At 31.5% G+C, this 25,410-nt stretch overlaps 2 protein-coding genes and 1 pseudogene across 3 annotated transcripts; all 3 read left to right on the top strand.

Annotated features, from left to right (window-relative positions):
- Window positions 1-3,248: 3,248 nt before the first annotated feature.
- LOC146925958 (uncharacterized) lies at window positions 3,249-5,851 on the top strand (annotated as a pseudogene). Its single transcript, XR_015033993.1, has 3 exons — window positions 3,249-3,776; window positions 4,684-4,856; window positions 5,516-5,851. The product of XR_015033993.1 is annotated as an uncharacterized LOC146925958 (transcript).
- Window positions 5,852-18,276: 12,425 nt separating this feature from the next.
- Window positions 18,277-20,996, top strand: LOC146925957 (uncharacterized). Its single transcript, XM_085758390.1, has 2 exons — window positions 18,277-18,557; window positions 20,274-20,996. Exons 1-2 carry the CDS (start codon window positions 18,462-18,464, stop codon window positions 20,730-20,732), a joined length of 555 nt encoding a protein of 184 aa, XP_085614516.1. The 5' UTR covers window positions 18,277-18,461; the 3' UTR covers window positions 20,733-20,996.
- Window positions 20,997-22,514: 1,518 nt separating this feature from the next.
- On the top strand, window positions 22,515-25,200 carry LOC146925956 (methyl-CpG-binding domain-containing protein 10-like). The gene is made up of 2 exons (XM_085758391.1): window positions 22,515-22,863; window positions 24,477-25,200. The coding sequence occupies exons 1-2, from the start codon at window positions 22,768-22,770 to the stop codon at window positions 24,873-24,875; spliced, it is 495 nt and encodes a 164-aa protein (XP_085614517.1). The 5' UTR covers window positions 22,515-22,767; the 3' UTR covers window positions 24,876-25,200.
- The last annotated feature ends 210 nt before the right edge of the window (window positions 25,201-25,410 follow it).

Raw genomic sequence — 25,410 nt, 5'->3', positions numbered from 1 at the left:
GCATTTCATAGTCAAGTTTGTATTTTGTACTGATTGCTTATGCAGGATTGGACATCACACACACTATTCAAATGTATCACTACCTCTTTCTCTTTCAAATGTATAACATAATAATAATAATTATTATCAGGGGCGAATGGCTTTGTTGCAGTGGGGTAGCATTGGCTACCCCAAAAGAAAAAAAAAAACTTGAATAATCAGTATAGTTTTATATGTAGCTACCTCATTAAAATATTATTCGGCTACTCCAAACAATTTTGTTGGTTTAAAGGGAAATGATATTACACAAATATTGAAAATATATCTAGTTTAGTGTCAATTATGGATAAATTTTACTTCTTAAATTTCAATAGAGCTCAACTTTTATAAATAACTATTGTTTAGCTTTTATTTTTTTCGTTGCCGTTTCATTAAATATAAATTAAAATTATTGTGAATTTATTTTATATATTGATCAAGTTTAATATATTAAATTTTAGAATATATTTTATTTCTTTTTTATATTTGGCCCCCTCGTAAAAATTGTGCTAGCTTCGCCGCTGATTATTATAATACAATTCAGAAAGAGAAACACATTAAGAATTTAGATAGTGTAGATTTGAATTATGATAGATCACACTTTATTCTCTCATGTGTAAATTACATATGAGAGTATCCATTTCCGGCATCGGCAGAGTGGTATGTAATGAGTGTGTGCATTTTAATGTACCAAGCGAAAAATTAAGTATATGTATGCAATCGATTAGTATACGTTTTCCTGATGTTATTTCGATATCATCATGGTCACGTCGTCTTTATGTTATCCAACTCCTTTTTTTATACCGCTTTGTATTGCGCACCATGGTTGCACCACCACCTTTCAACATCGGAGCAAGAGTCTCTCTATTGAGAGAAAACAAACTTGAGAAAATAAGGTTGAGATAAGATCTCCATATTATTTGCTGAGGGTTTTTCAATGGAGAGAATTCATTTCCTTCCAACATTTGATCCCAGCTCCAAACTACCTCCCTCCCTAAATCGCCCCATCTCTTCGATCATGTACTGTCACAAAAAACCATATTTTGTGTACAATAAAACTACCATTATGTGATACTCCCCCAATCTCGAATATACACAAAAAATTTATGTATTTTTGGTACTCAAATATAAGTAAACATAACTAATTTTATTATCTCTAATAATGTCATTCCTAAAACTTATCCAATTAATATAAGTTTTTTTTTTCCAATATTAATAGTTATACTTAACCTTTTTTCTTAATAAGTGCCAAGTTATTTTTTATTTGTTTACATATATTCTAAAACTGATGAGTAGTTTATAAAAAAAAAAGTGCAATTCTATAAAGAGTTTGTCTAACATGTACAATATTGCACATGTTTTTTTTTTTTGGTGAACCAATATTGCACATGTTAAAGTAACTAAAAGTGAAAACTTTTTATTAAAAAACAACAATTAATTTATTAAAAAGATACGTATTTATTATTAGACGCACAAGTTCTACTACAAACTTACTTTTTTAAATTTCGTAACTTGTGCAAATTTGCACACGATAGAAAAACCCTTCTATAAATACCAACTTCAACTTGTTTATTAAATTCTACTCGATGTCATTATGATAGGGTTAACAACTTAACCTCACTCATCCACTCAATCAATTTGCTATCCTAGTGCTTCTCTTTCCTTTCTTCTTAATCAAACACTTTTCTTTCACTTTTGGCTGTATCCTCTGAAGGTGAGAAAAACACAAGAAGGGGGGTTGAATTGTGTTTTGAAAAAATTCTTCGTTTCTCCTAAAAACTGAACACACTGATCAGAAGCTAAGTGAGACAGCTTCTGAAGTGATGGTCAGAATCTAAATGCAGCGGAATAAAACAGAGAGAGAGAAGAAGAACGACACAAAGCAATTATACTGGTTCCTTCCACAATCCGGAAGTAGTCCAGTCCCCTTTGCACTTCCAAGGGGATTTCACTAAGAGTAATATCTGATTACAATTGCTCAAGCACACAAGCAAGAGACTTCCTTTGCTCAAGCACACAAGTTAGAGACTTCCTTTGCTCAAGAACACAATCAAGAGACTTCCTGCTCAAGCACAACTGCAAGAGACTTCCTAACTAAACAAAATTACACAGAAAATTGTTTAAGGTTGAACACTTGATATACAATCAGAGGTGCTCACAATATAAATCAGATACAGACTCAATGGACTTAAGAATTTCTAAGATATGACTTTAAGACACAGAAATTCTAAGTGAATGCAGAACAATTTCAGCAGAGGTTTGGCACTTGTAAAAATGTTGTGAGTCTTTCGTTCAGCGTTCTTGCATTACCAAAACTCTAAGTCTTCACTCCTTTATATAGAGGTGTGAAAGAGACGTTGTGAAATTGCCAGCACACCAAAGAGTCGTTGTTGAAGCTTGATCTTTCACCAATGATATTTTGCCTGATTTGGTTATTGTCCTATGAAGAACAAATTTGAAATCCATTCCTTATCCAAAGGAACATCTTTGCAGGCGAAGCCGTATTCTGAAGCTGTTTTCTTGTCTTGTAGCGTGGACACAAAACAGAGTAGTGGAGAAGGTGGTTGTACAGTTCGTACAGAGGTACAATGTCAACGCTTTCGTCCAAAATTGCAAGCACATGCCTTCAAACACCTTTGAAATGACCGTTGCAAAGTTCCACTAATTTTCTGCTGTGTTTTCGAGTCCAATAGACAGCTTTTGCAGTGTAGATTCTTCAATCTTTGAATCTTCTGCAAATCCAGTTGATCTTCAGCTTCTGGTGAAATGACTTCTGATGAGGCAGCTTCTGATGATGCAGCTTCTGATGATGCAGCTTCTTCAGCTTCTGATGATGCAACTTCTGATAATGTGGCTTCTGGACCTCTTGTCTGAAGGAGCACTATTTCTTCAGGAGCGCGTTTTACTTTCTTCAGGAGCAGCTTGACTTCAGGAGCGCTTTCCACTTTCAGGAGCGTTTTGCCTTCAGAATCGTCTAAGCTTCATTTTCTTTTGCTCTTTATTTGCTCATTCAGAACCAATTAATGAAGTAACTTTTTAACTGTGGTCCTGTACACTTGAACAAATATTAGCTAGTCCAATTTACAATTTTTAATACCTTGTTATCATCAAAACTCTTTGAGGTTCATTGTTAAACACATTTTGTTCCAACATCCTCCAATAGTTGTTTCAACTTATACCACTTCTTTCTCACCTTCCTATATAAACCCCCATCCCTTTATCTCCATTAGCTAGCTCTCATATAATAATATTACACAACTCCTTGATCTTTGTTTCACTTTGCTTATTTTTTTAAGATGCTACTTAGAAGCTCCTCTGCACCAATTCTAAGTTCATTGTTACCTTATAATTCCAAAGAGTCCTCTCTTGAGCTAGAACATACTCTTAAGCTTCCTAGAACAATATCATTTTCAAGTTTAAGCCAAAATTTAGCCAAGTTAGACCTTCAAAACTCATCAAGTACTAAAAAACCATTTCTTGTGCCATGTAGTAATGTTCTAAGTACAAATATGAACGAAAGAAACAAAGTGAAAGAGGCTAAGATGGTGCAAACTTCAGTGATGGGTGGGGGTGTGAGAAGTAATGGTGGATGTAAAGGTTGTGGAAGAGGCTCAGATGGTGGAAATGGAAGAGGGAGGAATTTTAATGAAGGAAATAATCATGGTAGAGATAGGTTAGATGCTTATTACCAAAACATGATTGAAGCACACCCTTGTGATGCTCTTTTGCTTGGAAATTATGGAAAGTTTTTGAAGGAGGTAATAATCATGGTAGAGATATATTAATTTTTTTGCATGGTTACTTATGCTTGAACTTGTCTTCTTTCTCTTTAAAATTGAAAAATGAAAATAATTAAATTAAGGGCATGTATACTAAAAAACACCATTTTTAGTTTTATTTTGAAAAAACTATTGTTGTAATTTTCTAACAGTGAGATGGAAAGCTCGTTTAGTGAATATTTTTAAAAACATAAACATGGATGTTTATCAAATGGAGGCTGAAAAATAATTAATAATAAATTCTACATAAAAATTTACAATAGTTATATTTTTGCAAGAAAACAACGAATAAAGTTGTATAATATATCCTTAAAAAAAAAAAGAAGTTGTATAATATATTAACACGGGTGTAATATTCAGCACATCTTGTGCGAGATAGGCCATATTTTTTGTGTTAATATATTTTATTTTTGCTTGTTCAAAAAATTAACACGGGTATACTTTAGAATGTTACACCGCTTAATAACTTTTTTTTTTAAGCGCTTAATAAATTTTTATTAGGTACATTATTTTACAAAACTCAATGTCACGTTGAAAGTTTATAATATATCATCTCTATTAAATTTTATTTAAACATTAAATTATTTGATATCCATTAAGACACATAAAGATTAATGATATTTAATTAAAATAATTAGGACGTTAATTGTTATATTGTTATGCTTGTCAAATCAATGACATATCAAATAGTTCTAAATTTATGTAAAATTTTATAAAACTGAAATGTTATAATTCAGCAGAAGAGTTTGGTAAAATATATTTTTGATAAAAAATTATTCAGCAGTGTAATATTACTTAAATGTTACAATATTATAATTAGATCTCTCATTTCTCTCTTTGTTTTAATATGGAGGTTTAGTTATTCTGATTTTCATTTTGCAAATAGGTTTGTGGAGATTATGCTAAAGCAGAAGAGTATCTAGAAAGAGCCATTTTGGCTAATCCTGGTGATGGTCATATTATGTCCATCTATGCAGAATTAATATGGGAAACAGAGAAGAATGCTGGTCGAGCTCAACAATATTTTGATCAAGCTATTCAAAGTGACCCAGATAATTGGTATGATATATAATTATAATATATATTGAGTATCTTTTTAAGGATGATATGTAGCAGAGCTCAATTATTGTGCACTTTTTTTTTAACAACAAAATTTATTTAAAAATCAGATTCCTACTTAAGACGAATAGAGACCGATGATTCAAAAACTACAAACTAAAAGCAATGTATATAGATGGAACATATATAGACAGAACACCCAAAATAAACACCATAAGATTTATATTAATATCTGATTAACCGAAAAATTCACCAAAAACAATACATTTATATAGTTTTTTTGTTGAAGAAAATACATTTATATAGTTACTTTTAAAAATAATATTACATATTGATAGTAAATTTGAAGAGTTAAAGTTTGGTATAATCTTGATAATTTTATTTGAAACAACCAATGTTAATTTATTAACATTATCTTAAGAGTGGGGATCAAATCATTGACCTCACTGTCCCTTAACACCTTAACCCCCCCACCTTAGTTATCCAACCAATTTTATATTACCTTAATCACTTGATGGTTTGTATCCAAGTAATTAATTCTCTAGCCATATTTCTTTATTTATTTTTTTATTTCTGTTTACCAATGAAAGGGTTTTGTCTCCGGATTTATCTTGTTGATAATACTTAACTGACTAATATATTTATTTAATAATATGCAGCTATGTCCTGGCTTCATATGCAAAATTCCTCTGGGATGCTGAAAATGAAGAAGATACCAAATTAAATCGGATCACATGCATCTCTTTCAAGAAACTAAAATCCATATTCGACAAATGAAAAATATTTGATGAGTATCCAGTGAGAATAGCTTAAATCCTATCAAGAGAAAGCAACATTAGTGTCACTCTTGTGCTAGTTAATTAATTAGTAGTAAGGCTTGTATTGACTATCTTTACAAATGTAAAGAGCATGCTAGACACATCTATTGTTTATTTTATACTTTTGCTACCATGTGGTCTATGTATAAAAATCATCTCTCAACTGTTTTCCCCTAATTTTTGTTCATGCTTTCAAATCATTTAAAAACTAATTAAGATTTGAAATAGACAATATCGTTGATCTTTAGAGTGTCAACGTAATTGGTACGTTAGTTATCATAATGATACTTTTGCACACTTTTTTTTGCTAAAAATAGTAGGATCAATCAATAGATGTTTGGATAGGCAGGGAGTCGATCATATTGTGCCGCAACATGTTCATTGGACATATAGGTTGCTCCTCTGGTGGCCTTCGATTAGAATATTACTCGAACGTCCATTGATCTCTATCATGCACTCAAATATTTACTAACTCTGTTTTAAAATGAGTGTCGTTTTAACTAAAAAAAATTGTTTCAAAATGAATGTCACTTTCAGTTTCCAATGCAATAATAATATTTTCTTTTCAATTGTACCCTTCAATTAATACTATGTTACACTACATCCAAAGGATTAGTTTTTCTTTAATGAAAAACAAACCAATAGTTGATTAGGATAATTTGGTAAAATTGTCATGACATTTGACTACTTTATTCCATTCCTTAATCTGTGTGCAATTGACTAAAGCGACAATCATTTTGAAACGGAGGGAGTATATGACAACACATGCTTATGAATATTTTAATGGTTTTGATAGGTCCTAAAAATATGATTGAGTAAGGTCAAGACGTGACATTGAAGGCATAATCACACACATTTACTATACTCATTCTTCTTTCCTCAAAGAGCAATGATATTTGAACAACCATTTGCTAACAACTTCTATGACAACCTCATTTTTCTCTCTTTTCATTGGTCAAAAACAATGGAGAGAGAAAAAGAAAGAGAGAGAGTAAGAATAGAATGTGAGTATGAGAGAGAAAGTTGTCTAAAGGTTGTCAAAAAGTGGTTGTACAAATATCATTTCTCTTCCTCAAAAAGCAAAATCCAGCAATCACAAACTAACCTATAGCACAAGAAATGCTTAATTATTCCTCTATCTAGAGTTTCATAGACCCTAAAACTTCTCATGTGTTGAGGTTTAGAAAGTTCAATAATTTTATTTTCTTTGGATGAAAAAGTTCAATACTCCCTCTGTCCTGCAATACTTTACCTATTTGAAAAAAAAATTTGTCCCACAATATTTGACCTTCTCAAATTTTTAAGCTTAATTTGACAAGTTTACCCCTTATAGTTACTTTTTGTAGTCTCCATGTAAAAGTTTGTAGTGGAACAAAGAAAGTAATCATTATTTAAAAAAGTGAAGTTTTAAAAATAATAATAAGGGCAAGTATTGCGGGACGGAGGAAGTAATGTTTATTTGGAAGGATCTCGTTCAATATTGCGTCACCTTCCAATTCCTATTAATAGAAGAAACTTGCTTTATGCTACATTATTAGCAAGTTCCAGGTGCCGTCTAGCGTGCGAGGGCAATATAGGTCATGTATGGTAGGAGAGGTAACTTTATTGGTTTTGCAGGTTTTTTTTTGTTGACAAGTACTGGCTTTGCAGGTTGTTTACTATTCCTTACCCAATGTATTTCTTTTGATAATTTTTTTACATATTTGTTGGTACAAATATTACTGGGACAATTTCGAAATTTCATATTGATTAATTTAATATCAACGTGCTCTTTGGCAGTTCACGATCTACTACATTAATTCATGTATTGTATTCCCTCCGGTCCTATATATTAGAAAATATTCTTTTTTTAGGTATATTGAATAATTAATGTATCTCGTTAACAATGAAGTCCAGATACAATAATTATTAAATGTATTTAAAAAAAGAATCTTTTCTTATATATAGGACCGGAGGGAGTATAGTGTAATTTGTCCATTAATTTCCTATAATAATTTACTATATTAGGTGTTAAATAATTTAGTAGTGGTAGGAAAAGTAATTCACTATAATTATTATATTCAATAATTGAAAAAAAAAAATTACTGTATTTAATCATTAATTATTATTATAATTATATATTTTTGGTTAACATTATTTATTTAGAGTATTTTATAATTATATATTATTTTCACCCGACTTTCTGTCTGATAAACTATATAACAAGAAAGGACATTGCTCCTTCAATTGAAACAGTTTCAATCGACTTTTGGTGATGGCGAACATCGTTCCGACCGTTGGATATGTTCTAGTTGAAATGAGAATGAAGAAGAAACTCAGTTTTTGAAGATCGGGATCTTCACTGTAATTTATCCACCTAGACTATCCATCTGGTAACCTAGTTAACAAGAAATGACATTGTTCCTTCACCTGAAACTGTCTCAACCGACTTTCGGTGAAGGAGAACATCATTCTGACCGTTGGATATGTTCTAATTGAAATAAGAACGAAGCAGTAACTCAATTTTCGAAGATCAGGATCTTTAGTGTACTTCATTCACTCAAACTTTCCCTTTGTTAACCTGGTTAACAAGAAAGGACACTACTCCTTCATAATGCCTATTAGTATTATTTTATGAAATCCAATAATTTATAGACGTCATTCATAATGAAAACAATAATATATTACTACTATTATCTCGATAGTTAATTATTATATTATTAAAAAAAAATATGCACAATATTAGGCCTATTCTTTTTTTTTTTTTGAAGAGATATTAGGCCTATTCTAAAAAGTAGTATATAGAATCATGCATATTGGTGCACAAATTTAATTTGAAACTACAATGCCTATTCTGGTTACTATCATAATAATGTTTTTCTCTAAAAAATAATAATCATAATAATGCTATTTTAGGAATATTAATATTGTAATTTATTTATAATATCAAAATCAAAAATATAAATGGTTATAAAAATTAATTTGGGATAGCATTAAATATGAAATGCATGAGAGAAGAGTGCCACATGTTGAGACTTGGAGCAAATGCAAATGCTTGAGGAAGAGTGCCACATGTCAACACCAAAAGAAGAGAAAATGAAATAGGTCTCAAATTTATATAACTAGTATAGTGACCCGTGCCAAGCACGGGGAAATAAAAAACTTTTTTGATCAAATGTATAGATTTTATATTATGTTATCTTAAAGTTATAAGTGTGGTTATATTTTAAATTTGATATGGAAAAAAATATCGTCTTAATTTTGTTAATTTTGTATATATTTTGAAATATCTAAACATTGCACATAACGATTAAAGTATTTAGATTTATACTTATACTAATTATTTGTAGTATAAGATGTACTCATTGTTAAACTTAGCATATGTAATATTTTTGCAAAAATACGCCGACGTACTGTATATTATTATTTGTTGACATAATGTATTTTATTAATCATAAAAACTAAACTAAAATTTTTGTATTTTTTATATATAATAGTCAGTGTCAGATGTATACACCTAGACTGTGAATGCAAACGTTAATTTTTTTGCGGGTGTGTATAAATATAGTTTGGGCTACAGAAATGCCGATTGTTATTTGTTTTTATTTTTTACAAAACCAATGGTCTAATGTAAATATTGTATTTTAGGGTAAGAACGATGTAAAAAAAAAAGTTTCGCGTATTGTTATACCTGAAAAGTGCATCAATTAAAAGTCAATGGCAGGAGGACCTGCTTATATAGAAATTGCATGTCATGTAATGACCAGTACGCCTTACAAAGAAATTAAAAAAAAAACGACTTCCAAACAATACACAACTTTAGTTTTCTAAATTATAGCAACAACAAATTCTAAAACATAACCAACGATCATTCTTTTTGAAGAACTTCATGATACACAACATTTGTGGTCTCCTTCCAAACATTATTATCTTCATCCAAGATGAGCAGCTTCAAACATTTTCTAGAAGTAACTTGAGAGACAGCGACATAGAGTTGTCCATGTGTGAACACGGGCTTAGGAAGATAAACTTCCACTCGAGATAAAGATTGACCCTGACTTTTATTTATTGGCATTGCAAAACAATGCGTCAATGAAAATTGTCTGCGCCTAAATTTGAAGGGTAGTCCTGGATCACTCGGAATAAGATTCATCCTAGGAATGAATACCCTGGTACCTGCCCTTTTCCTGTAATTACGGTAGCAGCTATCGTGCTCTTCCCTAGATGTGTAACTGTCAGCCTCGTACCATTACACAGTCCATTGGCCTGATCGATGTTTCTCATCAGCATAACTGGACATCCCACCCTTAGTTTCAACCGGTGATTTGGAATTCCAGAGCTCTTAATACCATTAAGAAATACCGTTGTGAACCAATCGCTTTGGACATCAAAATTTTCACCCGATCGACAAACAGAATTAGAGCTTAAATACTCTTTCTCTTCATCTGGAATCAGTGACATCATATATTCGTTAACATGCTCAACTGAACCAAGCGTTGATGCGAGTATTCCCCTTTCTTGGAAAAATAGCGGGTCACCAAGGTTATCATTCAAATCGGGATACACAAAGTCTATAAGTGACATCAACAGATTTGTTGTGTCTGATATAAGCAAATCTTCAGGAATTTCTACCTTCATTTCACCATTCTCATCCGAAGCGTCGTTGTCGTCTCCAATTGATAGTATCCACTTGCCAAAATTAGCAATTTCTTCCTGCTCTACAGGTACCGAAGATGCACCCAATCTCATATTAAGAGTAAGCCTCAACACATTACAGTAAGCCCATATCTTTGATGAATTGATTGGGGCATCAACAATATCCTGCCTCGTTCCTTTTTGGACAACAGGCAATATTTTCCTGAAATCACCACCTAAAACTACTGTCATTCCACCAAAAGGTCTAAACTCGTTTAGGGGATCATTCTTGGACATGATATAACACATCGATCGGTCAACTGCCTCAAAACACCATCGGTGCATCATTGGAGCCTCATCCCAAATTATCAACTTTGCAGCACGCACCAGGTCTGCCCTAGGACTATCCTTTTCCATCGTAAGCGATGATGCCTCATTAATCTCAATAGGGACTGTCAGCATCGAGTGCGCGGTTCTTCCACCTGGTAATAGAAGAGCCGTTATACCGATGGATGTAACATTCAATACAATTAATCCCTTCGTTCTAACAACCGCCGACAATGTTTTCCATATAAAGGTTTTTCCAGTACCACCGTAACCATATAAGAAAAAGAAACCACCGTCTTCAGAACCAACAGACTCCATGATCTTGTCATGCACACATCTTTGTTCATCAGTCAACATCAATAGCATATCAGCGTGTGTCTTTTCCAGTTAATCTTAGTTGTAATTTAGCTCATCAACGATAAGCTTGTTTGTTAAAGTTGGCATGTCTGCTGCGTTTGGCCTGGCATAGATTTGAAGTCAGTAAGCGATCGTCCGTTTTCCTGAAGTAGCATTTCAATTTCAATCAAACACAGGTTCTTCAAGTCATCGTCTCTGATACACAGATCTGCATATTAAATGTAAAGTCACAAAATTAATATTAACATCTTTGCATGCATATGTGTGCACGTTGAAGAGAAAGAAAAAATATTAGCTTTATATGAGAATCCTTTATATTTAAACATATTAGCCTAAAAAATGTGGAAAATTTTGAATGGTATCGTAGAGTTAGTAACTCTTAGTTTGTTCTTTACTATATCCTAAAAAAAGTTCCTCTTAACTACTTAAACTACTCTAATCAGCATGTACTATATCCTAAAAAACACACCCCTTGAAAACAACCTTGTCATCAAGGTTGGAATGTGATAAATTTCTTAATGTGTAATAATCTTCAAATGTATCACCCTTATCCCTATTTTTTATTAGTGAAATATTGTTTTTCTTCACATCTTCAACAATAACATGAGTAGTTTCTCTCCACTTCCTTTGCATAAGCTTTTCATTTTGAGAAAAAGAGAGATAACTGATCTCAGAACCATTTGAGATAAATTATTTGTCTAAGAAACTTTTATAAAAATATTTGTCTCGTCCATGTCATTTGCACCCTGATGCTAAACTCGTCATCCTAGAATTCTAAGCAGTATTTGACTTGTGTTGCTTCAAAAACAACAACAAAGGAGTTCGCAAAGAAAAGTGTAGTGGAGACAACACTAACAAAGCATATATCAGTGGAGACATGTTTTTACTTTGAAGTTTTAAGTTGCCTCTTAATGCATTTTAAGTGCAGCTTTTCCTTTTAAAGTTGCATAATGACACGCCATATGTTCTAATTCTCATTAATGACAATTACAACATGTTATGATCTTAAAAAAAACATATCATTATAACCAAGTTGCTTGGGCTCTAGTGGCAAAGAGCTACTTCCAAGGACGTACCCGGGGAATACCGGGATCGATTCCCAGGGGGAACAACGCTTGGCCAGTGTGCATGCCTCTACACATGAGCCGGATTAGTTGCCCACCATTGGTGGGTCAGAAATCGGTACGAAAGCAAAAAAAAATATCATTATGTCTTGAAACATGCCTATTTTCACTTCTGGCTTTGTCATAAAAACTAAAAATGATAGTAAGAGAATACATGCAATGCAACGGAAAAAATGATATTAAAGTTACGTCTTAGTAGAGAGATAAGAAAAGGACGCAAAGAGAAAGAAATGAAATAGAAAGAGAAGGAGTTGTGGTGTGAAGAAAGTGTTGGTTAATAGGTCTAATTTATAATAGAATTTAGAGGACAATTATGTAAAACAACCTCACTTAACTCGACCAATCAAATTTGAGCTCATGTCTTAGCTATTAAGCAAAATATAATAATTTTTTTCTGGTTTTGATTGAATGATATCAATAGGACTGTAGCCGAAAAAAAAATAATAGATATAAAGTTGCTTTTTTTTTTTGGCTCAGATTGTAAAGAAAGGGGTGTAATAAACCACACAAATTGAAATAAATAAGTCTAAGGTTTATTTTTCCTTAAAAAAAAGTTTAAGGTTTATTTTAGAGTGTTTTAATATGATCTTAATGGTGATTAGCAAGGAATATGTTTAAGGATCCGTTTCAATAATATACCATTCAATCCCAACTAATTCCAAAACTTTTTTTTTCCAGTCAAATAAAAAAATACACATCACAATGAAATAATATCTTCTCCAATAGCCATGATGCTACCATTTCTACTTTGATTTCATTGCATCGTATTTTTTTTCCCAATCAGCCAAAACAAAAAATATATTATAATTGAAATATGATATTATTTTAAACAATCTGGTTAAATTTCATTTTTTTTTAATTTACTTCATAAAAAAACACTCCTTGATATTAGTTATAAAATATATAATAATAAAATTGTCTCTCAATATTATTATTACATTACCATCATGAATAATAAGAATAAAAATTAGTTTATTTCATCAGTTTCTTTAGTTCATAAAAAAAATGGATTGGCCAAAACTCAAAGAATTTGATAGGGTATCAATCTTTCAATGTTACAATAATACTTTGTATTAGAAAAATTATTATTAAATTTATATAATATAGATTTTCATGTTATAACTGAAATATCATATTATATAAAACAATCTCGTTAAAATTTCATTTCTTAACATGATAACTAAACACTACATTACACGATTATACAAATAATATAATAACACAATATCATTGGTCTTCCAAAAAAAAAAACATTGAATTGTAACATTTCCATAAAAAAAATAACATATAATAACACAATTTAATTGGTCTTCCAAAAAAAAAATATTGAATTATAACATTTCCATAAATAAAACATTAGAATAGAAGAAGATTAGAGCGCCACATGTCGCTCTTTGAATGAAATCTTAAAACATTTAAAAATGGTGACACTTGTCAAGAAAAGAAGAGAAGAGGCCTTGGAATAGGTGGTAAATTTATATTATATAGATATAGATTTCTAAAATTGACACAATACATCTATATTGAAAATCAAAACATGTTAGAGATACAAATTTAATGTTTGTATCTAATTAACCGTATCTGCATTTTCTCACACCATTTCAAATAGGGTAGAAAAATATTTTTCATCATAATTAAGGGCAGATTTTTTTTTTCTTATTATGGGTTTATCTATTTAAAAGAAAATAAACATCCCACACATGTTCTTTATATATCGTATTTTAATTAATCCTAAAATATTGCTTCGTTAACTAGCATTTTTTTTTTTACACATAAAAACAATTCTTTGCCCAACAAGGTTAATCTTTCTCTACTCATTAAATAAATAATGTTTTTCATATATAAACAATGTTTGCTGGATTTTCACCTAGAGAGAATAAACAAGCACGTAAGAATTAAACAAAATCAGTTGCAGTTTTTAAAATTAATATATATATATATATATATATATATATATATATAAACATATAAACATATAAACAAGGCACGTATGTATTAAACAAAATCAATTGCATTTCAGCTAGAGAGAATAAACAATGCTTGTTGGGATTTCCAAAAATGCCAAAAACACCCTTTTGTTAAATGTGAATCCAAAATCAATAGCCTTTTTTAAAATCAATATATATTTAAAAAGTACAATTCTAGTGGGTCACATAACCTGTAAATCTCATCCATTTAAAAATTTCTAAATAGATCTAATGGTGGACATTCATTTTACAAACAAAATAAAAAAAAAAGCTCAAGTCTCCTACGGTAGAAGACCCATAAAGGTCTCCTACCGTAGCCTTTGCCCAAGTTCCATATGCCAACAAATATATTTCTTGTTTCTGGAACCCGTTGTGATACATGGTTTGACCCCACTTGGGAAAGCTTGTCTCACTTGGAGTTGCATAACTAATTTTTGGCCGTTCAAAGTTTACAAATCAAAACAAAAGTGCATAGAGGAGATACAAGCTTAGGGCTTAGGCTAAAAATATCTGAAGCATAGACAATGATATTTAAATTTGATTGATGTGGAAAACTAAAATATAATATAATTAAATTAACCATATTTTTCACTTTGTACTCTTATAAAAATCACGAGTGCAGTACAGTTCGTGGTAAAAAATTGTAAAGTGAAAGATATTAAAAGCACAATTTATAAGAAAACACTTATATAATTTTTTTTTTCACTTTTAATTTCTTTTGTGTTCTTTAATATAAGATCATTTAACTTGCTTGACTTTGGTGTTTGAGAGAGTCCGTCGTTTTCACTTTTAAAATTGCATTATATTTGTCATTATTTGGAAAATGACCTTCAATGTCCTTATCCTTGTAATTTAGCCACAACTTGTTCAATTTATTAACAGTTACCGATAACAACTAATATAGTAGTAATTGGTAATGACTTTAATTCTTTAGCAAGAAATTTACTAACTTTATAAAAGAAAAAAATAACCGACTATCTAAGGATCATGTTAACAAATGTCTCAAGGGTAATTGTTAAACATTCAAAAGAGAAAATAATTGATAAATTTTAGGCTTAATTGCAGTTTTCGCCCCCTAACTTTGACGAAGTTGCGATTTTGGCCCTCTAAGAAAAAAACTACAAAACCACCCCTTAAGTTTTGCAACTTTAACAGTTTTGGCCCCCTAAGGCTAAAAAAAAATTAAAAAAATAACACGTGGCACCTCACTTAGGGTGCCACGTCAGCGTAGACCGGGTAAAAATTGGCCTTGGGGGCCAAAACTGCCACAAGTGCAAAACTTAGGGGGCGGTTATGTAGTTTTTTTTTTTAGGATGCCGAAATCGCAACTTTGAGAAAGTTAGAGGGCTAAAACTGCCCAATCCGAGCAACACTATATGGAGGAGAAGGCAGAGGTTGAGAACACGAGTGATGATGATGATGAGCATCCGTAGAAAGAGGTGGAGGCGGAGACAAAGTAGCTGGATGACTCTCCCAGTGGCCGATGGAGTAGTAAGATTCTACAAATTTAATATTTTGTGTTATGTTTTAAACATAAATTGAATGTTGTGTTTTTTTTAATTAGTTTAAACTAATGTTAATTTACTGTTTTTAAACCCACTTGGGTTAGCCTGGTGGAATTGGCTTGGAATCTGGGAGCGTGCTCCTCCTCGAGGTTTCATGTTCAATTATCCCTGATGTCATTTTGGGTGGGCAAATTTAGCTTCTTAAAAAAAAAGTTAATTTTCTATTTTTAATTTTTGCAGCGGCGTGACAATTTAAGATCCCTGATGTCATTTTGGGTGGGCAAATTTAGCTTCTTAAAAAAAAAGTTAATTTTCTATTTTTAATTTTTGCAGCGGCGTGACAATTTAAGGTGCATAACACAATGAGAAAAAGTTGGTGGATATACATGATAATGAAAATAAGGACCCGAGTGCAGTACGAGAAACTCATTTAACAAATATAGTGACCCGAGTTCAAAATTAAGTTCTCATATAAAAAATACAAACCACTAGGTTGTAACCACGATAAGTTTTCAATCAGGAATCCCACATAGAATTTCCTCACTTTTAAACCATTACGCCATAACAACGGAGACATAATCTCAAGCCATATACTATGTCATACTTCTACTCAAGCAAAACAAATACAATTTTAAGGCTTATCTCCAACCTTTCATTCAATTCATCACTCGACTCTCAAAGCAGGACTACACCGTCTGCAAAATAAGCAATCCTACCCCCTTTCTTCTCTAGGATTATTTTTCGCAAAATCTCTTTAGGAACTCTATCGTACACCTTCTCCAAATCAATGAAAATTAAGTGCAAATCTTTTTTATCCATTTGATATCGCTACATCACTCGTTGAAGCAAGTAAATCGCTTCCTTTGTCAACCTCCTAAACATAAAATCATATGGTTACCAGCAACTCACGTCTTTTCTCTTAGTTTTCGTTAGTTATCAGTGACTTGGGTCTCTTTTTTTAGTTTTCGTTTAATCAATTTTTCATATAACTTTATAGTATGACTATAAGTTTTATCCTCCTATAATTTGCACGATTTCATATAACTTAAATATTTATCATATGCATTCTTTGGTCTCAAACATATTTAACTTAAAAATTAATGAGTATAACGAAACCCATTTAAATAATGAGAAGTGAATCTATCGTGGATACTCTTGCAAGTTGCTACCATGAATGTGACATATAAAACCTGTACAAACATGGTGTAATAAATGTGTGCGTAAACGACTCATTCATGAAGCAAGGGCGGGTGAACTAAAAAAATGAACGTTATCCACATGTAAGTCACAACAACAACAACCTTTACACCGTCACATGCAGCACTCTACACTCCCTTTCACGCGCTCCCCACACACCGACACACCACCTTCACTGACACACACAACAAAGGTAGAGATGTAGAGGAAGCGCGTGATGATTCAGTGAAACAAGTTTGAGGGTAAGCTTGTGATACTAATAGTGGGCACGTGTCAATAATACAAATTGACAAAGTAAACGAATTAACCAACTAACATTTCCTTCAAAAAAAACTAACCAACTAACATTGAACTTTTATGGAAAGACAAAAAACCAAGTAAAATGCTAACAAATGATGGGCATCGTTTAAACAAATAAAAATGTGTAATTATTCAATAAATATATAAAATAATTTGTTTGTTTGTTTATAACAATGGACAAAATGTAATGGCAGTGGATTGACGGTCCAATTTTTTTTACACACACAGTCAATCAAAACATTTTGAATTGTCATATCAACTAATGTTTTTAATATTTGACAAATTAAAATATTTTGATTGGTTGTATGTACAAATTTGTTTTGGACCGTCATCCAATCACCATTAAACTCTATAGTATAGTGTAAAAAAAAGTATACAAACAAAATCTGTATTTACATATAAACTCTATAAAGGAAATAGAGCAGGTAGTTTAACAAATATAATGCAAATTTATTGATATATGTGTTTGCAGGGTGATAAAATTATAAAGTTTGAGTAAAAAAAACTCTTTGTAATGGTTAATAGAAACCTATTTGTATTAATTTGATCGAACTTCGATCATGATATCTGACTTAACAATTTTGATATTTTTGTTTGTTGAGTTAGGATTTGTGGACATTGTGATCCTTATGTAATATACTATAATATGAATATTTATGATTTTGGGTAAGTATAAGTTTCGTTTTGAGTGTCGAAATTAATTTTGAAAGTGTAAAATTGATTTTGTCTTCATAATCGATTCAACTCGTAGCTTAATTTGTAAATTTTAATTCTAAAATAGATTATTAAATATACAAATTTGTGATTCATTCTGTATTTATATGAACGTATCCAAACACTAATCAATTTACTTTCAACTTATTTTCAAACAAAATAAATTATATAAAATCAATTTATTCAAAATTATTTTTTGTTGTCACATAACCAAAATAGAATACATTAAAAAATGAATTTTCTTTTTGACCAAATACATTAAAAAACAATTATTTATTTTTAGCAATTTATCTATAAATAATAAATGAATTGACTGGAAAAATAAATGAATTGACTGAAAAGAAGTTTCTGGTCTTATAATAAAAAAACAAACGGTGATCAAATCAAATTAAAAAAAGGTACAAACGGTGATATCTAATTGGACCGTTTCCAAAAGAAGCAAATTTACAGTCTAAGTAAGTTTATCAAAGCCCGGATTCGAAATTAAATTTTCTGACAATTTATAAAAGAAGAAGAGAGAGAAAAAGAACCATATCCTAATTTGTTGTTTCTATCTAAACAGTAGTACATTACGCACTGTTTTTGTACTATTGTTTTTCTTGTCTTCAATTTTCAATCAAAAAAAAGTGTTATTGTTGTTGTTGTTGTTGTTGTTGCAGCTGAAACTGATTCAACAACACAAATGGAGAAAGAACCGCAGCAAAGTGATGTCAAAGATTCTTCTTCTGCTGAAGTCTTGTCTGTTGAACTCTCTGCTCCTCCCAATTGGAAGAAACTGGTCTCTCTCTCTCTCTCTCTCTCTCTCTCTCTCTCTCTCTCTCTCCCCCCCCTCCCTCCCTCCCTCCATTTTTTTAATTGTATTTTATGAATTTATGATATATAGTTTTTTTTCTTGAATATCTTGATTTCTATGCAGCTCAGATTTTTTAGGGTTTTTACAATTTGATTTTTCCTTGATTTTTGATTATTAGCTTTATGTTTATAAGTTGAATTTCTTGATTTCAATTCAGCTCAAATTTTGTAGGGTTTTTTCATTCAATTTCCTTGATTATTATTTATGATATGATTTTTCCTTGATTTTTCAGTATTAGCTTTGTGATTATATAAATTTCATTTCTTTATTTTTATGCACTTCCTGTATTTTAGGGTTTTTGTTTTTCTTTCAATTTTCTTGATTTTCATTACTACAATTATTGTTATTTGTTACTGTGGATTGATATCTCACTTTAATTGTCTGAAATTCTGTTAATTAATTATCTTTTTGTAATGTTATGAAGAATTTAGTTGTAGATTTTGGTTCTAGGGTTTACCTAAATGGGGTTTAATTTGCAGAATTTGGTACTATATTTTGTTTCTAGGGTTTTCTTGAAATTACTTGTAAAAAAACAAAATTGGGGCTAGATTTTGTTTCTAGGGTTTTCCTATATGGGGTTACCTTTTAGAATTTGGTACTAGGTTTCAATTTTAGGGTTTTCTTGAAATTAGTGCTCATGATTTTAAGCAATTTAGTGCTAAATTTTGTTTCTAGGGTTTCCTGAAAGGGGTTACCTTGAATTTGTTACTAGGTTTTGTTTCTAGGGTTTTCTTGAAATTACTTAAGTTAGGATTTTGATGTTTTTGATTTTTTGGATTCTGCTACCTTGTAAAGTTTTGATTTGTTTTTTATTTTTTGTTTTTGTGGGAATCTAAGATGTTCAACATTGGGTAGAAATTGGTTTTTGACAAGGATGATAAAAGCTAACATACTCTTACACCAAAATGGTTCAACTTTTTGTGGAGAAAATATAGAGCCAATTTTCCATTTGTGGTCTGTTTGCTTGTTCTTTTTGGGCTTATTGATGTTGTCTTTTGGAGATTGTGTCTTAGGTTTTAATAGAAAAAATTTTCACTTCCACTCTTTTCTGTGCCCTGTGTGATTCAGATAATTTTTGTGCAATATTATGTTGCATTCCTGCATCTCTCTGTATATCGAGCTTATTATGATTTTGTGATTTTCCCTGCTTTGCACTTCGACTTTATCCGAAATGAATTCTTATTTGTAACTGCCATAGCTAATGAAATTAACATGAAGTATGCTATAGATCAATTTGATTTATTGTTAGACCAATTTGTGATTAAATGCTTCATAATGTTATAAATTTTGGTGAAAATTATCCACTGGCAAATAACATTTTCTGAACTATTCTAGGCTAAGCATTTTGTGAAATATAGTGCTTACTGTTTAGTGATTTACTGATATGATAAGGTCCACGTGATTTCATTTTTCTATTGTAAATATGTTGCACCTGCACTCCATAATGAAGTGGTGGGTTGGACTTGGTGGTCTAACACAACACTGACACATGTGGTTGGCTTAATTCATGTCCGGTGTTTTTATGTGTTGGTGTTTCTTATTGGTTCTTGAATTCAATTAGGATAACATGTTTTTCTTGATCTCTTTTAGCTGTATGTTTTATTAAATTGTTTCTAACGCATTTTTGGTTCAACTATGCAGTTCTTCACTAAGAAGAAAGGAACACCGAGAAAGTCTGAGATCGTTTTCGTTGCTCCAACTGGAGAAGAGATAGGTTCCAAAAGACAATTGAGGAAGTACCTGAATCAACATTCTGGGAATCCTGACATATCAGAGTTTGATTGGGGAACCGGCGAGATGCCAAGGCGATCAACAAGGATTAGGGAGACTGCCAAAGCAACCCCACCACCCGTACAAGCTGAGCCTCCGAAGAAACGTAGTCGGAAATCATCTGGTTCAAAGAAGGATGACAAGGAAGCTGAAACTGAATCTCCTTCAGATGAGGCCAAGGAAAAGAGTAACTCTTCTGCTGATGTTCTGAAAGCTGATCCCAGTGATGCCGAAGATGAGGAAATTAAGCAAAGTAATGTGAAAGGTGAAACTGTGATAGCTGAGAAGCCTCAAGTCAAAGACACATCGATGGTAGAACCGGCAAAATGAATTTTTGTGCATGCTGTGAAATCTGTTGCCGCTGAAAAAACCGCATCTGGAAAAGCCTCAAGTGGAAGACACTTCTATGACTAAACCAGTGAAACAACTTTCTGAGGAAACTTTGAATGTAGTTGTCGCTGAAGAACCGCAATTGGAAAATCCTCAAGTGGAAGACACATTGATGGCAGAACCAACAGGGAAACTTTGATTTTTTTAGTTTTCGTTTAATCAATTTTTCATATAACTTTATAGTATGACTATAAGTTTTATCCTATTTAAATAATGAGAAGTGAATCTATCGTGGATACTCTTGCAAGTTGCTACAATGAATGTGACATATAAAACCTGTACAAACATGGTGTAATAAATGTGTGTGTAAACGACTCATTCATGAAGCAAGGGCGGGTGAACTAAAAAAATGAACGTTATCCACATGTAAGTCACAACAACAACAACAATTACAACCATTACACCGTCACATGCAGCACTCTACACTCCCTTTCACGCGCTCCCCACACACCGACACACCACCTTCACTGACACACACAACAAAGGTAGAGATGTAGAGGAAGCGCTTGATGATTCAGTGAAACAAGTTTGAGGGTAAGCTTGTGATACTAGTAGTGGGCACGTGTCAATAATACAAATTGGCAAAGTTAACGAATTAACCAACTAACATTTCCTTCAAAAAAACTAACCAACAAACATTGAACTTTTATGGAAAGACAAAAAACCAAGTAAAATGCTAACAAATGATGGGCATCGTTTAAACAAATAAAAATGTGTAATTATTCAATAAATATATAAAATAATTTGTTTGTTTATAACAATGGACAAAATGTAATGGCAGTGGATTGACGATCCAGTTTTTTTACACACACAGTCAATCAAAACATTTTGAATTGTCATATCAACTAATGTTTTTAATATTTGACAAATTAAAATATTTTGATTAGTTGTGTGTACAAATTTGTTTTGGACCGTCATCCAATCACCATTAAACTCTATAGTATCGTGTAAAAAAAAAGTATACAAACAAAATCTGTATTTACATATAAACTCTATAAAGGAAATAGAGCAGGTAGTTTAACAAATATAATGCAAATTTAATGATATATGTGTTTGCAGGGTGACAAAATTATAAAGTTTGTGTAAAAAAACTCTTTGTAATGGTTAATAGAAACCTATTTGTATTAATTTGATCGAACTTCGATCATGATATCTGACTTAACAATTTTGATATTTTTGTTTGTTGAGTTAGGATTTGTGGACGTTGTCATCCTTATGTAATATACTATAATATGAATATTGATGATTTTGGGTAAGTATAAGTTTCGTTTTGAGTGTTGAAATTGATTTTGAAAGTGTAAAATTGATTTTGTCTTCATAATTGATTTAACTCAAAGCTTAATTTGTAAATATTAATTCTAAAATAGATTATTAAATATACAAATTTGTGATTCATTTTGTATTTATATGAACGTATCCAAACACTAATCAATTTACTTTCAACTTATTTTCAAACAAAATAAATTATATGAAATCAATTTATTCAAAATTATTTTTTGTTGTCACATAACCAAAATAGAATACATTAAAAAATAAATTTTCTTTTTGACCAAATACATTAAAAAACAATTATTTATTTTTAGCAATTTATCTATAAATAATAAATGAATTGACTGGAAAAATAAATGAATTGACTGAAAAGAAGTTTCTGGTCTTATCATAAAAAAAACAAACGGTGATCAAATCAAATTAAAAAAAAGGTACAAACGGTGATATCTAATTGGACTGTTTCCAAAAGAAGCAAATTTACAGTCTAAGTAAGTTTATCAAAGCCCGGATTCGAAATTAAATTTTCTGACAATTTATAAAAGAAGAAGAGAGAGAAAAAGAACGATATCCTAATTTGTTGTATCTATCTAAACAGTAGTACATTACACACTGTTTTTGTACTATTGTTTTTCTTGTCTTCAATTTTCAATCAGAAAAAAGTGTTATTGTTGTTGTTGTCGCAGCTGAAACTTATTCAACAACACAAATGGAGAAAGAACCGCAGCAAAGTGATGTCAAAGATTCTTCTTCTGCTGAAGTCTTGTCTGTTGAACTCTCTGCTCCTCCCAATTGGAAGAAACTGGTCTCTCTCTCTCCCCCCCCCCCATCCCTCCATTTTTTTAATTTTATTTTATCAATTTATGATATATAGTTTTTTGATTATTAGCTTTATGTTTATAAGTTGAATTTCTTGATTTCAATTCAGCTCAGATTTTTTAGGGTTTTTTTATTCAATTTCCTTGATTATTATTTATGATATGATTTTTCCTTGATTTTTCAGTATTAGCTTTGTGATTATATAAATTTCATTTCTTTATTTTTATGCAGTTCCTGTATTTTAGGGTTTTTGTTTTTCTTTCAGTTTTCTTGATTTTCATTACTACAGTTATTGTTATTTGTTACTGTGGATTGATATCTCTCTTTAATTGTCTGAAATTCTGTTAATTAATTGTCTTTTTGTAATGTTATGATGAATTTAGTTGTAGATTTTGGTTCTAGGGTTTACCTAAATGGGGTTTAATTTGCAGAATTTAGTACTATATTTTGTTTCTAGGGTTTTCTTGAAATTACTTGTGAAAATTAAATAAAAATATTGGGGCTAGATTTTGTTTCTTGGGTTTGCCTATATGGGGTTACCTTTTAGAATTTGGTACTAGGTTTCAATTTTAGGGTTATCTTGAAATTAGTGCTCATGATTTTAAGCAATTTAGTGCTAAATTTTGTTTCTAGGGTTTCCTGAAAGGGGTTACCTTGAATTTGTTACTAGGTTTTGTTTCTAGGGTTTTCTTGAAATTACTTAAGTTAGGATTTTGATGTTTTTGATTTTTTGGGTTCTGCTACCTTGTAAAGTTTTGATTTGTTTTTTATTTTTTGTTTTTGTGGGAATCTAAGATGTTCAACATTGGGTAGAAATTGGTTTTTGACAAGGATGATAAAAGCTAACATACTCTTACACCAAAATGGTTCAACTTTTTGTGGAGAAAATATAGAGCCAATTTTCCATTTGTGGTCTGTTTGCTTGTTCATTTTGGGCTTATTGATGTTGTCTTTTGGAGATTGTGTCTCAGGTTTTAATAGCAAAAATTTTCACTTCCACTCTTTTCTGTGCCCTGTGTGATTCAGATAATTTTTGTGCAATATTATGTTGCATTCCTGCATCTCTCTGTATATCGAGCTTATTATGATTTTGTGATTTTCCCTGCTTTGTACTTCGACTTTATCCGAAATGAATTCTTATTTGTAACTGCCACAGCTAATGAAATTGACATGAAGTATGCTATAGATCAATTTGATTTATTGTTAGACCAATTTGTGATTAAATGCTTCATAATGTTATAAATTTTGGTGAAAATTATCCACTGGCAAATAACGTTTTCTGAACTATTCTAGGCTAAGCATTTTGTGAAATATAGTGCTTATTGTTTAGTGATTTACTGATATGATAAGGTCCTCGTGATTTCGTTTTTCTGTTGTAAATATGTTGCACCTGCACTCCATATTGAAGTGGTGGGTTGGACTTGGTGGTCTAACACAACACTGACACATGTGGTTGGCTTAATTCATGTCCGGTGTTTTTATGTGTTGGTGTTTCTTATTGGTTCTTGAATTCAATTAGGATAACATGTTTTTCTTGATCTCTTTTAGCTGTATGTTTTATTAAATTGTTTCTAACGCATTTTTGGTTCAACTTTGCAGTTCTTCACTAAGAAGAAAGGAACACCAAGAAAGCCTGAGATCGTTTTCGTTGCTCCAACTGGAGAAGAGATAGGTTCCAAAAGACAATTGAGGAAGTACATGAATCAACATTCTGGAAATCCTGACATATCAGAGTTGGATTGGGGAACCGGAGAGACGCCAAGGCGATCAACAAGGATTAGGGAGACTGCCAAAGCAACCCCACCACCCGAACAAGCTGAGCCTCCGAAGAAACGTAGTCGCAAATCATCTGGTTCAAAGAAGGATGACAAGGAAGCTGAAACTGAATCTCCTTCAGATGAGGCCAAGGAAAAGGGTAACTCTTCTGCTGAAGTACTAAAAGCTGATCCCAGTGATGCCGATGCTGAGGAAATTATGCAAAGTAATGTGAAAGGTTAAACTGTGACAGCTGAGAAGCCTCAAGTTGAAGACACATCGATGGCACAACCGGCAAATCGAATTTTTGTGCATGCTGTGAAATCTGTTGCCGCTGAAAAAACCGCATCTGGAAAAGCCTCAAGTGGAAGACACTTCTATGACTGAACCGGTGAAACAACTTGCTGAGGAAACTTTGAATGTAGTTGTCGCTGAAGAACCGCAATTGGAAAATCCTCAAGTGGAAGACACATTGATGGCAGAACCAACAGGGAAACTTTGATTTTTTTAATTTTCGTTTAATCAATTTTTCATATAACTTTATAGTTTGACTATAAGTTTTATCCTCCTATAATTTGCACGATTTCATATAACTTAAATATTTATCATATGCATTCTTTGGTCTGAAACATATTTAACTTAAAAATTAATGAGTGTAACGAAACCCATTTAAATAATGAGAAGTGAATCTATCGTGGATACTCTTGCAAGTTGCTACCATGAATGTGACATATAAAACCTGTACAGACATGGTGTAATAAATGTGTGTGTAAACGAC

The sequence above is a fragment of the Medicago sativa genome, chromosome 4, assembly GCF_051527215.1.
Source record: "Medicago sativa cultivar Bolivia chromosome 4, Bolivia_mono, whole genome shotgun sequence".
NCBI lineage: Eukaryota > Viridiplantae > Streptophyta > Magnoliopsida > Fabales > Fabaceae > Medicago > Medicago sativa.
Note: the sequence above shows the minus strand (reverse complement) of the source record. Positions and strands in the feature narration are given on the sequence as shown.

Bases quoted from the DNA above. Each gene is read 5' to 3' on its own strand.
- LOC146925957 (XM_085758390.1), top strand. From the start codon at position 18,462: ATGGAGAAAGAACCGCAGCAAAGTGATGTCAAAGATTCTTCTTCTGCT. The intron at 18,558-20,273 runs GTCTCTCTCTCT...TCAACTATGCAG, and splicing joins CTCCCAATTGGAAGAAACTG to TTCTTCACTAAGAAGAAAGG.
- LOC146925956 (XM_085758391.1), top strand. From the start codon at position 22,768: ATGGAGAAAGAACCGCAGCAAAGTGATGTCAAAGATTCTTCTTCTGCT. The intron at 22,864-24,476 runs GTCTCTCTCTCT...TCAACTTTGCAG, and splicing joins CTCCCAATTGGAAGAAACTG to TTCTTCACTAAGAAGAAAGG.